This window comes from Homalodisca vitripennis, chromosome X (assembly GCF_021130785.1).
Source record: "Homalodisca vitripennis isolate AUS2020 chromosome X, UT_GWSS_2.1, whole genome shotgun sequence".
NCBI lineage: Eukaryota > Metazoa > Arthropoda > Insecta > Hemiptera > Cicadellidae > Homalodisca > Homalodisca vitripennis.
This window is the reverse complement of record NC_060215.1, coordinates 70,743,686-70,757,538: the sequence shown is the minus strand read 5'-3', so window position 1 is coordinate 70,757,538 and position 13,853 is coordinate 70,743,686. Positions and strand designations below refer to the sequence as shown.

Genomic DNA, 13,853 nt, shown 5'->3' with positions numbered 1-13,853 from the left:
CCTCTTCTATGCTTGGGTTTATTGCCCGAACTTGCAAAGACTTCAGATCCCCCTCTACATTGGCTATCCTCTATAAGACTCTTGTGCGTCCTTTGTTGGAGTACTGTTCCGTTGTTTGGTCTCCATATCAAGCAGGCCACATTGTGCTGCTGAACAGAGTACAGGTGCGTTGCTTAAGACTTCTTGGAGTCAAACTGGGATATAATTATCTTGCAACCCCCGTCGCTGAGATTGAGATGCTATATGGACTGCAACCTCTCCAGGAAAGAAGAAAATATATTGATATTTTATTCCTGTACAGGCTGGTGAACGGCTTCCTCGACTGCCCTCATCTAGTGTCGGATATAGACTTCTCTATACCAAGAGGTACCCGCTCTAAGACACTTTTCTGCAGAAGATTTAGGCCCACATATTATGCATCAAACCATGGAATATGCAGACTTCTAAAACTGGGTAGCGAGGCAGCGCACATCGACTTTTTTCACGATTCAAGATACACCCTGAAAAACAAATTATTAAATGTAAACACCTAACACATGCTTAAACAGATCCACTTACAGTAACTAACAGCTATGATTGTATTAATTATTGATAGTATATTGTTGAGTTTCTAAATTTTATTAATGTTATTGGTCAACTATTTATTTATCGTTGCTGTTACTGTATTGTTATTATTCCTTGTTATTTATTGTTGTTTTTGTTATTTATATTTATAGTATATCACTCTGTTATTGCCTATGTTGTTCAAGTTAGAGCTTACATAAGACTGTGTATATTGATTATGATTTGTCATCTTGATTGCTAAGTACTTGATTTGTTGAATTACTTTTGTAAAAATGGTGGAACCGTTGAAATAAATAAATAAATAAATAAATACTAAAACTTCGTGCACTCTAGATAAGCAAACTAAACCAAAACACGAAAAGTGTTTGCTGTTACGACAATTCTCTAATTATTCTATAGTAATTATGTTAGTTACACTACTGAGAGATGGTGATTGGTCCTAAACAAGATTCTACATGAAGATTTTGTGACTGATGCATGGGAAAACAAAACTACTTCAAACAATACATTAAAACTTTGAAATTCATTTGCCACACCCAGAAATTAGTGGGAGGGGGCTTCATTTACATGTGAGCATAATTGATAGACTCATATTATTTGTTTCATAATTTGTTTGTAGCATTATAGGTATAAAATACAGACGATGGAAATGGTGTAAAGGCATTGTGAACGTGAGAGCACGGGCAAGATGGTGCTCAGGTAAGCGAGGAATGCAATTAGGTCGTTATCAGGCAATCTATATACAATTTGATCCAGGCAACATCTTGCGGCCTGCCCGGCCCCTGCTCTGCGTCAAACACCATCGATCAGTCGCTTGAACATCCCCTTCATTGCGAGCGTAGAGGGAAGTGTGTCTTTGTTCGTTGTTTTAAGATTTCATCAAATGTAGGTTACGTGTCGTCGGTTTAAAAACACCGTATTTAAAATTCCAGATCAGGAAGTAAGCTCGTTTATCTTAACGTGGGTTCGTATCATTGATTTATGTCGGATGATTAATGGAATCAAGCTGAAGAACAGCATAGTAATTTTAATATTAACGATTCTGCATATTTTAATACATAAAAACCAACGACTTCAGTCACATGTCGTACCATTAACTCTTTAACTCGTACTTTCTACTGATCTACATCACTGAACATTTTGGCACGTCAATAAGTGGGAGAGTCAATAGGAAAACATAGTCCATTATACCACCAAAATCAGTTTATTACAAGTCAAAATTTCCCTCAAATATATGAATTGTCCTTTTTATAATTTTATTTTATATGTGCTCTCGAATGGTTTATATATATATATATATATATATATATATATATATATATATATTCCTCTTGATTGTATTTATTTCAACAAGTTCAAGTAATTAGTACATAATATTAAAATGTTAAGTATGTATCTGCAACAGTCGTGGTGTTAGGTGACTCATCGAGATATCCGTGTCTGCTCAGGTCTGGTAAGAATCAAAGCGTGACCAATTTGAATACACAGCACACCAGGTGGGCTGAGAGCTGACGATATAGCGCAATCAACTGCGCGCAATTACTGTATCAATTATATTTAGTAAGATTTATACCCTAGGTAAGTAGAGAACTTTCATCTTAGAACGTTCGGTTTATAATCAGAATTGTCGATTTCACAAAATACATGCAACTGGAATTGGACAAGTTGGTATGCAATGCAATGCTCACCAAATACAGTATCCATTTAGCGTGTTTCTACCAAATTACCTTGGCATAAAAGCATTTCCATAAGCTCGGACCCCGAGATGAACGAAAGATGAAAATGATATGGCAATAAGGACAAAATTGTTGGACTGCCAGCCACAATCAACAATGACAGCAATTATTAAGTCTACTTCTTTTGATGAGGCAACGAAAGAAACGTCATCCGTGACCGTGGCTGTACTTCTTGTTTCACGAATTATACAGGTGCAGCGCACGGGAGATTTCAGGTACAGATACAGAGTCAGAGGTAATGATGACGCAAATGTTTTTTATTTATATTTCATAAGATGACGCAGGTAAGTTGATAATGATACTACTAAAACGAGAGATTAGTTTATGCTATAGTCATTATAAAAATGTATTGTGTAGTTTATTTTACTTAGCTACTTCATTATATTTTACAGAGATGGATTACATTACCTTTTGCTATATAATATAAATATCGTATTATGAACTATTTATTTACCTATAAGTTTTTTAAGGATCAACTAAAAGTCCGATCTTTGTAATTAATTACCTATTACACTTTTACTGTAACATCCTTTAGTTGTACCTTATGTGTATTAATAACTAGTACTTTCTTGTTTATAGGTAACAGGAATTAACAATAACTATATGATGAATAATGTAGGGTATCTCAATTTTACCAGGACATTGATAAAAAGTGATCTTAAGCCTACCTATTTCAGAAAATTGTCAAATTCCAATCAATGTCTTGCCTATATGCATAACTGTTAAGACTTATTGTCCTCTTCTTTACCTATGAATTCTTACTTTATGGTAGAGTGTGATAGTTTAACCAAGAGCAATGAGAGTCTTGTGGGCAAACAATAAACGTGCCTTCCAAAAATATAAATTAAATTTCACTATAAACAGTATATAATTAGCCAGAAATTTTGGATTCATCGTAAAGTGTTTTGTGCGCTCCGCCGGGATTATACACGGTCCTCAGCTTGCTCCAAATGAAACTGTAGAAAATATTTCGTACACGTCAATGTTCGTTACTTAAAAATTGAGGGCGTACAGGAGGAAAGAGAAGTTGAGGTATATCTGCATCCAAATGGTATGTCCCAAACATATTAGCCCAGATAAACAAATAGCACTGGAGGTATAAGTCGTGTTGCTGACGACACGTCAATGTGCCTTACAAATTGAGGGCGTATAGGAGGAGGGAGAAGTTGAGGTAGATTTGCATCCAAATGGTATGTCCCAAAAATATAAACCCAGATAAACAACTAGCACTGGAGGTATAAATCGTGTTGCCCCTATTTACCTCAGATAAAGACACTCCCTCCACGTTCAGTAACCGTGGTAAAAATTAAATTGTACACTTTAAAACTCATTTTGTGCGCTACAAAAACGAAAAACTTACTGTTACTAAAATGCGTCTTTAATTTATACACACAATTTACTTACATAATGTGTGTCGTCTTCTTCGTTGTAGGCAAGTTTCACGAGACTGAAGGATCCCTGCAACGAAAGAAACTTCATTAGCAACAAATAAATGTGAATAGCACGCTTCTGCAGTTTATCTTGCTCTAACCACAAAAGTAAATCAAATTGATGCCTCGAATAATCTTACTAGTATCTAATCTGAACAGTTTAAATACAAGTGCACGAAATTTTGAAGAATTTGGAGATGTCTTGTCCGAAAATTACACTTTTCAGAAAAGAGATCTTAATGTGTTACCATATAAAACATGGAGGCCATCATGACACTTCGTATGACCATCACGAATTTCACAAAAACTTAATAATATATGAAAGCAGCTACAACCTCCCACATGAAACCCAGAATGGAGCTGGATATTTCAGTGATTTCATTCCTGTTCGGAGGCAGTTGACAATTGTTGGAGACACCTATTACATTGTTTACATCATTATTACATAATTGTTTTCATAGTAGTGTGTACGTGTGAATGTATGTTTTGGAGTGTGGATGTTCTATAGTATGCATGTAAGTGTACGTATGTGATTTTTCTGATATTTGTATGTAATTTGATGTAATACATTAATTTAATTTTCCATTATTTCAATATATTTTTTATACATTTTTTGTAAAATTATTTATGATTTTAGTACATAAGATTATATATTTGTATTTTTTTCAAAGCTTGTTTTTTATTTTTTATTCTTTGCATTGTCTAATTGGTTCCTAGTCACTCTATATTGTATAAACGTCGGCTATATGTATTTATTTTGGTTGTAGTTTTCTGTAGTCTTTGTGCAGACGTCGCGGAAAGCAGTCTGTTGACCTTTTAGTTTCTTTATGTGAGAGCAAGCTACAAACTGTTTATATGTGTATTGTGTATCTGTTACACTGACCAGCTACTTATTTTTGGTCAGTGACTTCCTAAGTTTTTTCATTTATTTGTAAACATGAATGTAAATGTTGGAAAATAAAAATATTTATTTAGTTGCTTTAAATGTGAATAACCGAAATTATACTGTTCCTGCAGTCAAAACTAACTGTTTAATCACTGCTAAAACAATGGTTAATCATTAAAACACGTTATCTCTGTTTGACAACAAGTTGAATTAAAAACTACAATGGAGGTATATCTGGTACCATCAGAAATGGAGATGAGTTTCATGTACAATTCCATGCAGCAGTCTGCGTAACAGTAAAGCATTAAATATTGTCACGTCATCACTTGGGTATTACTGTGGATCATATCGCAGTTATCGATTAAAACGTTCGTGTTTGATGAACTCGTTAACAATTTATTATAACAGGTTATCTCTGATTGATAACTATTTAAATTGAAAACTGCAGTTGGAATATATCTGGTACCATCAGTACTGCAGACAAATGTTACACGATTTGTGCACAATTCCATGCAGCAGGTCTGCAAAACAGTAAAGTACTGAATCATGTCGCGTCGCTCGCTTCAGCAGTACTGTGGTGCATCAACCCGCTTTGTACTCCTTTCCTTTTATATGACTTTTAAATCCGAGAGAGGATAATTTTATAAAACACATTTTGTCCACAATGCTGCAGTATCTACAATGCATAGGGACCTCATTAGTCCCCTTAGTCTAGATGTTTATATCTCAGCAAACAAAAGTAAAACTTTCAACGCATATCAGCCACATTTACACATTTTTAATATTTTGTACTAAACTACAAATAAAAACGAAAAACTCTTTTAATACACTATAATACTATGTTTTTTACCGGTTCTACTACAACGTAAAGTTACACGGGATGAAGATCTCAAATGATAGTTTGTTAAAAATTGGGACTATTTATTAATTTGGCTTTTTACAATAATATTTTTTATGTATACGTTTAATTGCCGAATTTAACTTTAGTTTCCTTGATTTATATCATGCCTTCGGTTTTTCACATACATAGATTTAATAACTTCAATCCCAATTAAAAACTATCGTTTACATGAATAATTTTTACAGACTTCAGAAATTCTTTACTGATTGTTAAGAACGATGACTTGAATGACATCAATGTAACCAAAAGATCCGTTTGTAAACTATTTTGCAACACAAACTGAATGTTATATTTTACTTATGAAACTCATTGACTAAAAAACTGAGGGCATAAAAAGAAGTTAATTATAAGCTGATGCTAATGGGGCATGGTTCTTGGTCTTCAGATAGTATCAAAAGGGTTCCTCGCCCTTAAGATGATGTCTGTTTTCGGTTAACCTTTTTACAGTACGTACATGATGTATGGCTTGAGTGAGTGGTATGTTCTTTATTAATAAACACTTTAATTTTCTTAACAAATAGTTAATAAAACGTATGCCATTTTCTTAAATAATATTAAACCAAAACATATAATATCCTTGAATCATAAATGATTTAAAAACGTAATTATTTCCTGAAGCGTAAGTTATAAATGTTACAAATTATATAAAGAATGATACAAAGAACCTAGCTAAACCTGGAGACCAACCAGCTCGGTCAAAGATCACTTTCGAACCACCACAACTAGACAGATATTGATTGCTGAACCAGCGTTGCTCAGCGGGCACCCATCCGAGGGATCTCCATGTTCGTTGTTGATTGACGACGATTAGTTAAGCAATGACTGCTGTGCTTTCCAGATATCTGAACACTGTTACATGCCTGAATATACTTTCAACCACCAAACATGTGGTTTCTCTGGCTTAATACTCCAAAGCATTACAATCCAATATAAAGTAATATTTTTACGTTTTTTTATCGTATCTGACCCTACAATTATCACACCCTGTGATGGTCGAAAACTTTGAACTGTAGTCACTGTTACTATTTCACTCATATGTACTAAAATATTGTAAATTAGTGTGAAAATTCGAAACGTTTATTCGCTTTTCAATGCGTTCTAGTATTACAAAAGAACTATTAGTAAATCCAAAATTTTTCTATGAAATTTGACACATGAATGAAGTATATAGTAAAATTGTATCTATTATGTTGTATCAATATAAATACAGTACCTAAAAGTAAGTAGTATTCTAAATTACTGTAATAAAAAGCGTACATTATTGCTATTATTCAAGACGGTTTTTCTTAGAAGCCAAATCCCAATTAAAACTTGTCATAAATTGAGATTACTTTCTTAATTAGGATGAAAATTACTTACTTCTTCGGTTATTTGAATTCGCAATAAGTTCAATCTTGTTCGATACAATCTTTTGACAAAAAATTTTTATTGATGCCTGATATTTTTCTTAAATAGAAAGGAAGAATAAGTTGAAAATGAATTATATCTGTTTCCGAATATAACATTGTGATGTTTCCAAAATTTTACGTTTAAACATATCCAGCTTTGTGTGTTTGTACAAGTACAATCAGTTTGGTCCATCACGCGTATGAGACTTTTAAAGTCGCATGTGATTTATTTGGTTCCATGCAAATAAATATTACATAATACTATTACAATACTAAAATTAACACTGATTTAAATTCTGTTGCTATATATACCATAATTTAAGAATATTTAAAAATTATAGCTTGGAATAATTTTACAAATATGGACGTAATCTTACACAGTTCACAGTTCGAAACGAGGAGTGGTTTGTTAAAATAGTGACTCCAGACAGCTAGACAGCAAACAGTTTTAAATTTGAGTATATTACGTTTCAGAAATTTTAGGCTCTGTACAGCTACATCCAGTTATTTTGTTTCCTTTAATTTTTTTTAAAATCTGCTTCAACTTTTTCTACGTTCGAAGGAGAACAAATTTGAATTGAACCAAACATTCCGACGTCACACGGAATGAGCCAGAGCACTGTACTGGCAGAGTCTTGGTTGGTCTGATTAATAGCCGCTTCAATGTTTGTAGAATGATAATATGTTGATAAGTGACGCATCGACGTTATAGCTGATACTAAGTCCAAGTTCAGAAATGTAAGGTACCTACATAACTAAAATGATAACAGTATCTTCAGTTTAGTAAAATTCTAAATCACACTAAGAAATAATAATTATACTGCCCAACAATATGATTGGTTGTCATAATTATAGAGCAGCAGATTTTATATGTTTGCAACAGAATGTAACGAATAGTATATGCTTAATTTGTATACTTATCATCTTATTTCAAGTATCGTCACGGCGCCGCGATTTCAGTTGTCCAATAGTCCAACACACACAGTTCCATACTGAAACGTTTTTAGATGCTATACTTTCCCTACCATATGTTTCGAACGTATCTTTGTTTCTGGATGATGTAATCTTAGGGAAAACGGAATCCATAAAGTTTTCATCAAGTGGGGATACACATTGATTGTGGGATAACCTAGAACGATCATATTAACACGGTCTGCGCTAGAGTTGCCTCAGGCAATTATTGCTTTGTGTAATTTGGAGTATTGCTTGCACGATATCTTAAAAACGACCTATTTTTGTCTGGTTTACTCACATGGTGTGTGTTTATGGGAGGTTGTGTTAAATCCATACTGAAGAGGGTTTTTATACCCTTTTTTATACAAAAAAGGGCAATTCGCATTATGCTCAAACCAAGACTCGTGCAGGGATGAGTTCAGGGAACTATAAATACTTTACTTAATTTACCCTGCCTCTATAAGCTGGCGGTGGTTATGTTTGCTGGCCAAAGTGTATTTTCTTACAGGGCTGAGAAACCCACCAGTATGGAACGAGAGGCAGGGAGAACTAGCGAGTACATCACATAACGGCAGAATTTGTCGTGTGAAGTTGGTGTTAAGCTGATTAATAAACTCCCTGAATGCATCAAACAAACGGAACATTTAAATCACAATTTGAACTCGATTGAAGCGCCACCTGGTGACGAATTTTACTCGGTTGATGAGTTCAAAGAGCGTCGCTGGGATAACTTATTAACTAGGATAATGTTATTGACCTAAAATCAGCCAAATTTTGGATCTGGTTTACCAGATTGAATTATATATATATATATATATATATATATATATATATATATATAAAATATATTATATATTAGATTAGAATTTAAAATTTTAAACCCAGAAGTTGCAAAACAATGTTTTATTTTTAGATTGCAAAATAAAATGAATTTGAATTTGACATTTATGTTTGCTTATCTACCATAAACGCTACAGATCATTACATTCCTTGGTTTCATTATATTGAATGAGGTATGCTAAACGTTTGCTTTATCCTTTTCCACTCAAAACTGGTGTACGGATTGAGAGTAATATGTTAAATGAGCGAAGTACGAGTTATAGTTTACACATATGTAAAGTAGAATAAAGTTTTACTATGCGAGCAAAACATTAACACGTGGCTGTTTACGGTGGAACCATACACGCTTATTTCTATATTTTTGAAATAATAATATTCTGTAACTAAAAGAACCAAGAGTAGCGGTATGAAATCATTTATCAATGTCCTCAGCTTCAATCCATTGGATGAAACATTTTCCGTAGTGGCATACGTAACATGTAACGAATGTTTAGAAATGTTACTACAGTTATAAATTAGTAAGGACATTTTTCTTATAACAGATGAATTACTGTGTGGAGAAGTCATTTTTGTAACAGATACACTTTTGTGTAGGGTTTAGAATGTTTATACAATGAAATTCAACAATACGAGTCACCAGCCACTTCTATTGTAGTTTATAGTTGAATACATACAACAAAATATACATACTTTTAAAATGAGAAAAAGCTCTTAAACCAAGAATAGGTGAGTAAAATGGTTTACAGTTTAGTGTAATATACCTTTAACACACATGGAAACAGTGTGAGCTAGCTCTGGAGGTATTGTGGTACATCTTGCTGTCCAGATTACGGTTACCTATGTCGTCCCTGTTGTAGGCTATGAATTCTCGGACCTACATATTACAGCGAAAATAAATATGTTTTGATTATATGGGAATTCTTCTGTTGCCCGTTTACATTCAGAATTGTCCAAATGTTGCGTCTTCATATCTTTTGTATTTAAATCAAAGCTTTCATCATTTTGATGTAAAATAGTGAAATTATTCTTATTATTGTGTTAACATATTATTACAGTTCTTGTAGATTGGATTTGAATTATTGTACATGTTTGTAAAAGAATAATGTATAGACTAACGATTTGGTTTATATTTGTATGTCAAACTATAAGAATTGTGTGTCAAGTTATTTAACAAAACTGAAAAACCTTTTCTGTCACATGATATTATATCCAAATAACGAAATAACTGTTTATGATTATACATGTTTTATTTTGACCGCGTTTTAACAGTTTAACTAGTAACAGAGTTACCCTCTCTTGCAATTTATAATTAATTTAAATATTCCAATGCAATGAATTGTTTACGTTTTCTACTTTATGTACTTCCATGAAATGGATCTATTTGTCTACTATACTACGGCGCCCGCGCGATATGAACTTACTGAACGGACAGTTATGACAAAATTTATTATTTAGTAACTATAAAAGAAATTCTATTGGCAACAATTATACAAGATATCATATCGAATTGGCCTCCTGTGTCACGTGGTTTGGGCATCATATTCGTATTACGTGCTGTCTCTCTTACTGATCCGATGGCGCTTGCACTTGTTTACCACATATTTATAACACAAGTTACATTTAACTAGTATATAATAAAGTCCATTGTCAAAAATTATAAACGAAAGTACATATACATTGGTTTTCTACTCTTGTGCTCTGGGCTTAACTCAATAATTTTAAATATATAGTTCTTCCTTAAAAGAACATAAACGAATTTGGCAATTAAAAAATAATAGCATCATTGCTTTTTAACCATAAAAACAAAACAATCAAACTTCAATATGCTTATTGACATTAATAAGTATTTTCAACTTTGCACTTTTTTAGTCAGAGAGGAGACGATTAGGGAGATAATCGAAATAAATTTCAACTCAGAACCACCATCGTATATTCCATTAGCTGAAAGAACGTAAAAGCGAAGTGAGTTAAAAACCTTTATATGGCCTTTCATGGAGGATATTTAATGCTTGGTATTTAATATGTCGGTTTATATACTAACAGGCGAAGCTATAAATGTTTTAAGTAGAATGTTACTTTTTGTAAGTTATATTAAAAAAAAATACTAAAAAATAGATCTCCCTTGCCAAAATAGATGATTCTAAAATCCAAAAAAACATCACATAAAATATTCATCCACTATTTCTATTAGAAAAAGATACAAGTTTTATCCAAGTAGCTTTGGACTCAAGTTTAAAGCTTTTTCATCTGATAAGTCATAAGCTGCAGGCTTGTATTTCGAAATGTTGATTCCCTCCCTCCACCATCCCTCGATTTAGAATAAAGGGATTAAATCTTCAACACAGGCAGAGCTGTCTACGCAAATATTCCAAACATGTTCTGTTTATTTTTTATCTGAGAATTAAGTTAAAGGAGGTTTGTTTTATTTTACTTATAAACTACACAAAGTAATTGTACTATTTAGAATATTTTATCATATCATATTATTGTTAATTTATGGAAGGTTTTCTCGATTACCAAAATTTTTAGATTTCTAAACAGCGTTACTTTCATTTGAAGGGTAAAATTGGCTGATGATCAATTTAAAATATCTTCAATGTATGCATGTGCATATGGGTTACTGATAATTAAGCCGTTGACCAATAACATTTTTGTATGCATTATTTAAAAAATTAATTTTATTAATATTTTCTATAACTTACTAAAACCCTTTGTCGTAACCGTATATTTAATACAACATCAATTGGTTTTACCTTTAGGGATATCCCATGGTTAGATTTTTATTATGAATGTGAATTTAAACTGTTAACACTACGAACAGAATGTGGTTGCCTTGTAAAATATCGAAGCTATAATCCACCACCCTAAAATCAATTACTAAGAAATTTGTCCAGAATCAATATATAATGCACAAGTTTTCACTGTTTCAATGCGTCTGCTTGATCTAAACTTAACAGATAAGTAACACAATAACAAATTTATTATTTAATTAAAATTTTAATTATTGTATTTGTGACTGAATATAAAAATAATTCATGGTACATATCCACTAACGTTTGTTACAAGATGTGATATTTTGTGAGATTTTGCTGATCTATAAACACATTATGGTCGGATTTGTGTTCGGCGTTCACGCTCGATTTACTCTTCCCTCACAATAAGGAGACAATAATATTTGGATATCCAACGGCAGGACGGTTGCCAGGCCGTTCGGAAACTGCAGCTCATTTCATCCAAAGCTGTCTCATAACTCACGGTGGCCGTATGCGATAACTCATAATGATGTATGCGACACGTTGGCTAATGCTTTAATCCTAAATTGGTTGTATGGGAGTAGTTATTCGGCACCGATGATAGTCATCGTAAGCCTGGCATTGTTTGTAAAAGAGACGATGTACTGTGTGCCTATGATACTCAGGTACTCACTCACGTGTCCAGTGCATGCATTCCATGAACGTAGCAGTGTATCGAGATAATTGATACCGTCTGTCTCAAAAGTAAAGTGTATAGTCCATTAACTTCTCATCGTGGGTGATGACATGGAATTTTGATCGTGTGAATGTGCGTGGTTCTTGATAAGTTTAAGCTTCCCGTTTAGATTTCTGTGTGAAAATAACGCGTAGGGTTCTCCAGAGGCAACAAATATTCTAATTTATTCATGCCTTTTATTTCTTAAATGCCCAAACTAAACGGTTTTACAGAAAGACTTATATAATGGAAGTTACGAACGAAATAGCTAACAAAAAGACAACAACAAAAAAAAACTTATTAAAAGGCAATATTTAATAACTCTAAGATACACAAAAAGCTAGTATATACAATAAAATGCAGGTCATAGATATTATATAAATATTTCAGACGATTCTGGAAATCAAGCTATGCTTGAAACCTAATATAAATACTCAATATCAACGAGTATCAAGTATTTTTGATACTCAATTGTGATAAAAGACTTGGATTTAATATTTTCGGGAAGGTCATCACACAAATGGGCGGTAGGTGGGAGGTTCTTCTAGCTCAAGCCAAAAGAAACTGGAACATGCAATCTTGACAAGGCATTTGACGAAACTAACTGGCTTTGACATACATCATTACGTTAGGCGAGTCTCAAAAGTCCTCCTCACTGTGGAATGGCATGTATGCATTTTTAACTGATCAGAATTTTAAAATCTCTCTTAACAGTAATCATCACCTGAGGATGGTGTGATGGATTTCAAAGTTAACCTACTCTTCCCCTCCAAAACGAAACCAATAAAAAAAAATTCAAATGAAATTACCCCCTAGTGATAGTAAGCTTAATAAGACGATACCCAGCTGTCTTATTAAGCTTACTATCACTAGGGGGTCATTTCATTTGAAGAAGACACCCAGCAGGGATCACTTCTGGCTGGTTTATACCTTCCAGTTGAATCTACTACTGGGGACAGCAAAAACCGATGTCGAAGCTGGAGCTTCTATTGGTTACTTGTTAACTTATTTACATCAAAACTTAAATCTGGGCAACCTTATGGATGTCCAGAACTGGCACATCACTAACCGCAAATGTCGAGATTCTGGGGTGCAAGGGTATTCGATAGGTCTAGTCTGCGGGAGATGACTGTTGGAGTTGGTGGGGTTCGTTCCCTAAGTATCAAAGGTTCTTGTTATTGTATTGTATTTTAAAGTTCATATGATGAGGTTTATTTCAACCCATGCAGTATTTTGTTTGGCGTATCAAAAATTGTACCTCTCAACCAACAACAGATTTTTATGAGGAGAAGTAAGAATATCCTAAATTTAATAACGACGCAGTGTTAAATAGACATTTTTTAAATGACATGTAAAATGTTACAAGTTGGCGTTACAGTTGAAAGGTTTTTTACTGGTAATTAAAACTCTTAATAAATTATTTTATTGTATTTATGCACATTCCACTAAATGTTATAATTATTTTCAGTACATTACTTTTTGTTTTGGTTATTCGTTTAAATATAAAGTCACGTTTATCTGTGGCCCTTCCACAAGGCTGGTTAAAAGCTATTAGATTTAATGGTCCGGAAGGTAATGTATGGATAGAACGTCCGGTGACACGACCGGGCGCCTTTCACAAACTGCCGCAGCGAGTTGATCATTGGTGTGCACATTTTTTGTTACAGAATGAAAAAAATAATAGTA

The 13,853-nt window shown here is 33.3% G+C and overlaps 1 protein-coding gene across 1 annotated transcript in view; it reads right to left on the bottom strand.

Annotated features, from left to right (window-relative positions):
• LOC124369166 (calcium/calmodulin-dependent protein kinase kinase 2) overlaps positions 1–13,853 on the bottom strand; it is a 191,778-nt gene that overhangs the window by 48,520 nt on the left and 129,405 nt on the right. The window contains exon 6 of the mRNA XM_046826961.1: positions 3,705–3,758. Coding sequence (XP_046682917.1) covers positions 3,705–3,758 — 54 coding nt within the window. The remainder of the gene's footprint in view (positions 1–3,704; positions 3,759–13,853) is intronic.